Source organism: Cebus imitator, unplaced genomic scaffold (genome assembly GCF_001604975.1).
Source record: "Cebus imitator isolate Cc_AM_T3 unplaced genomic scaffold, Cebus_imitator-1.0 Scaffold1070, whole genome shotgun sequence".
NCBI classification, from domain to species: Eukaryota; Metazoa; Chordata; class Mammalia; order Primates; family Cebidae; genus Cebus; species Cebus imitator.
Window position 1 is genome coordinate 1 of NW_016108385.1, and position 2,901 is coordinate 2,901.

The following is a 2,901-nucleotide window of genomic DNA, read 5'->3' on the forward strand; positions in this document are numbered from 1 at the left end:
AGAGTGAACCAACAGAAAGTGGCAAACCCACGACCTGAGAGCAGATTTTGTCCTAAGCCCCAGGCTTGTTCTCACCTCACTGGGTTGGAGCAACATGGATTTCAACTTGACCCTGAGTGAGCATGAAGAGGCCCCATTCTCTCCTCAACTCATAGCACCAAGACCACCAAGATCTGGATTACAGCTTCCTATCCCCTTTCCTTCCCTACCTTGAAAGGGACATTGGGTCCCAGAATGAGCATTGGCTGTGAAGCTGCAGATGGTCGAGGAAATGTCCCACGTGGCTAAGCCATTACCACAGTCGAACCCTTGATCCAGATGTAGTCCCAGAGAAATTGGCAACCCGGTACTTGGTTCCAGCTGTGTCTGTGAAGCCTGCAACTCTGACAGGTAGTAGCTCAAGTCTCCATGGCAAGTCCCTTGGGGGCAGGTCTCCTGGTTGGGAGCTAAAAGGAGAAAGGGCTTCAGTAGGAAGAGTCTCTGTTTTCCCTTGTTAAGTGCTCCTAGACCCCCGTCCCTGCTGTTCCTGCTTCTCTCTATACTCTTTCACTGACCTAGGCCACACAGACAGACATCAGGTAAAAGCAGGTGATGTCACCTTTCCTGTCTGTGCCTGTGGATGCTGACGCAGGCTGCGGTTCCAGGGCTAGGTGTCCCTAAAATGACATAGTTGTGCAAAACTGCCCTGCATGTGTGGGTTTCCAGAGAAGAGATAATGGCACTGTTGAAGGCATGTGGTTAGGAACATAATTTCAGAAAGGAGAGATTCCAGATCTTAAAGAAGTAGATTTGTTGTGCCACTATATCTAGATGAGCTCCTGTGGGCAAGAAATTGCTAAAAGCCTGAACCCCTTTCCAGCTTTCATGCCCACAGCCTGCTCTTGTAGGAAGGAGCCAGGTGACAGAGGTGTTATTTGGGACAAGAGTAGAGGAAGTTTCACCCTCTGGATGTACATGATCATAGCTGGATCCCAGAGTCAGATTGAAAACAGGCTCAGTGAAAATGGCCTGGCTGCATTGACAGTCTGTCTCAGCAGCACAAGATGCAGAAAGAAAACATGTGGAGGCTACCTGGGAAGACACTGGAACTTTGTGACCTTCAGGCTGGAGTACTCACAGGCTACATCCAGAGCAGAGCATGTGAGCTCATCATCCAATGAGGACAAGGTGCCGCTATAAGGCTGGTGGAAGTCAGACAGGTCACGATGAACTGAAGGAGTCAAGTAAATTTCATCCAAGGAGTCCTCTGGGACTTCCTGCTCCTGTACCTCTGGCAGCTCCTGGCTCAGCCTGGAGTAAGAACACAGAGCATAAACACTGGACATTACCAATACGAATGCAGCTAGCTGGTTCCATAGGGAGGACCACAGGAGAGGCCAGAGGAAGATAAGTACAGTGCCCTCAGAGAGACATAACCATCCTTCCCTGTCTCATGCAGGATGCAGAGCGTCATGTGCTCAGTGCACTGTGCAGACAATGAGCTTTAGAGTAAGGAGATGGAGCGATCCCTGTGGGAAACTGCCAGGTCACAGTGCACTCAGCCCTTCTGCACACATTTTGTTGAAACTAGCATCAGAGGCCAATTGAATACAGGTTCTTGAATCTTCACAGAAAGAGTTCCTTTATCCTCAACATCACTTGTTCTCGAAACTATGAGCACGACATGAGCTGTTTTCATTCCCTTTCCTACGATCAAATACTTGCAAACATGGTAATGCCAAAGAGGCAGACATAAGGTGAGATCAGGAAATCCCTGAGCTTGTACAGTTCACCTGGCTCAACTGATTGTGGGTTTCTATGCTTGAGAGTGAATAGGAAATGAAACCTGTTTAAGTACCACACTAAAGAAGACAACTTTGTTAAAGGGGTGATTTTCAGTTGGATGGCTAGATGAGATTGTTCTATTCATCACTTCCCATCTGATTTTCTCCTGGATCCATGGTCTCCAGGTGTCAATATTGAGCTAACAGCCCACAAATCCACAGTTACCTGGGGGGCACTGGAGCTTTCCCTTCCTCTTCCTCATGATCCTTTTGATTCCCTGTAAAGAATGTCGGAAGAGCAGGTCACAGTAAGCAAATCACCCTTCACACAAGACCAAATCAATGTCCAGTCATAGCACAGCAACATCAATATCCTCAGTGTAAGAATGTGATATTCTGACAGGAAGATTCTAATGTGCTCAAGGTCAGGTCTTTTCAGAAGTAGATGAGCCTGCTTTCCAGATCCATGGGACAGAATCCCCCTCATCTAATAGATCTTAATCACATATCCTCTGACCTCACTCTGTGCAAACAGTTAAACAAAACGTTTCCCCCATGGTCTTCAAAAATGGCCCTCACTATTCTTCAGAAGTGTTGCTGCAATACTGATTTATCTCACTATATATTCTGGTTGATGAATTCTTAGAGAAATTTATTTTTCTCCTGGTATAAGGGTGACTGCCTAGCTAAGACAACTGACTCAAAGGAGACCAAGACTGACACTGAAAAGAATGACACCAGGGAAACAACATCATTAGATATATGGACGAGGCTGTCTTCCACAGTGACCTTGGACAAGCACAGAAACTCCATGGACATTGTGCAGGGGCACAAATTACATCATTAGACATGACAAGAGACATAGGAACTGAGCTAGGCGGCCTGACAGATACCTCCTGTACACCTTTTGTACACAGGTGGCTATGAACTTGTCCCACATGTCTATGGTCCACTTACCTGATATTGAGGTCAGGGAGAATTGGAAAGCTATCTGACCCTCTTGTATTTATATTAAATATTCCATCGTAGTCCTCCCTCCCTCCCTCTCTAATCCCCTCCCTCCTTTTTTCCTTCTCTTCCTTCCTTCCCTCCCCCTCCTCCCATCTTTACTTCCTTCATTCCTTCTCTTACTTTTGAC

At 46.7% G+C, this 2,901-nt stretch overlaps 1 protein-coding gene across 1 annotated transcript in view; it reads right to left on the reverse strand.

The window, feature by feature from the left end:
* Positions 1 to 6: 6 nt before the first annotated feature.
* The window catches only part of LOC108298745 (putative neuroblastoma breakpoint family member 5), a 10,323-nt gene continuing 7,428 nt past the window's right edge, over positions 7 to 2,901 (reverse strand). Inside the window, exons 7-10 of the mRNA XM_017521339.2 lie at positions 1,990 to 2,041; positions 1,709 to 1,795; positions 1,118 to 1,317; positions 7 to 446 (exon numbers count right to left, since the gene is read on the reverse strand). Of these exons, the coding sequence (XP_017376828.2) occupies positions 145 to 446; positions 1,118 to 1,317; positions 1,709 to 1,795; positions 1,990 to 2,041 (641 nt within the window). The 3' untranslated portion in view covers positions 7 to 144. The remainder of the gene's footprint in view (positions 447 to 1,117; positions 1,318 to 1,708; positions 1,796 to 1,989; positions 2,042 to 2,901) is intronic.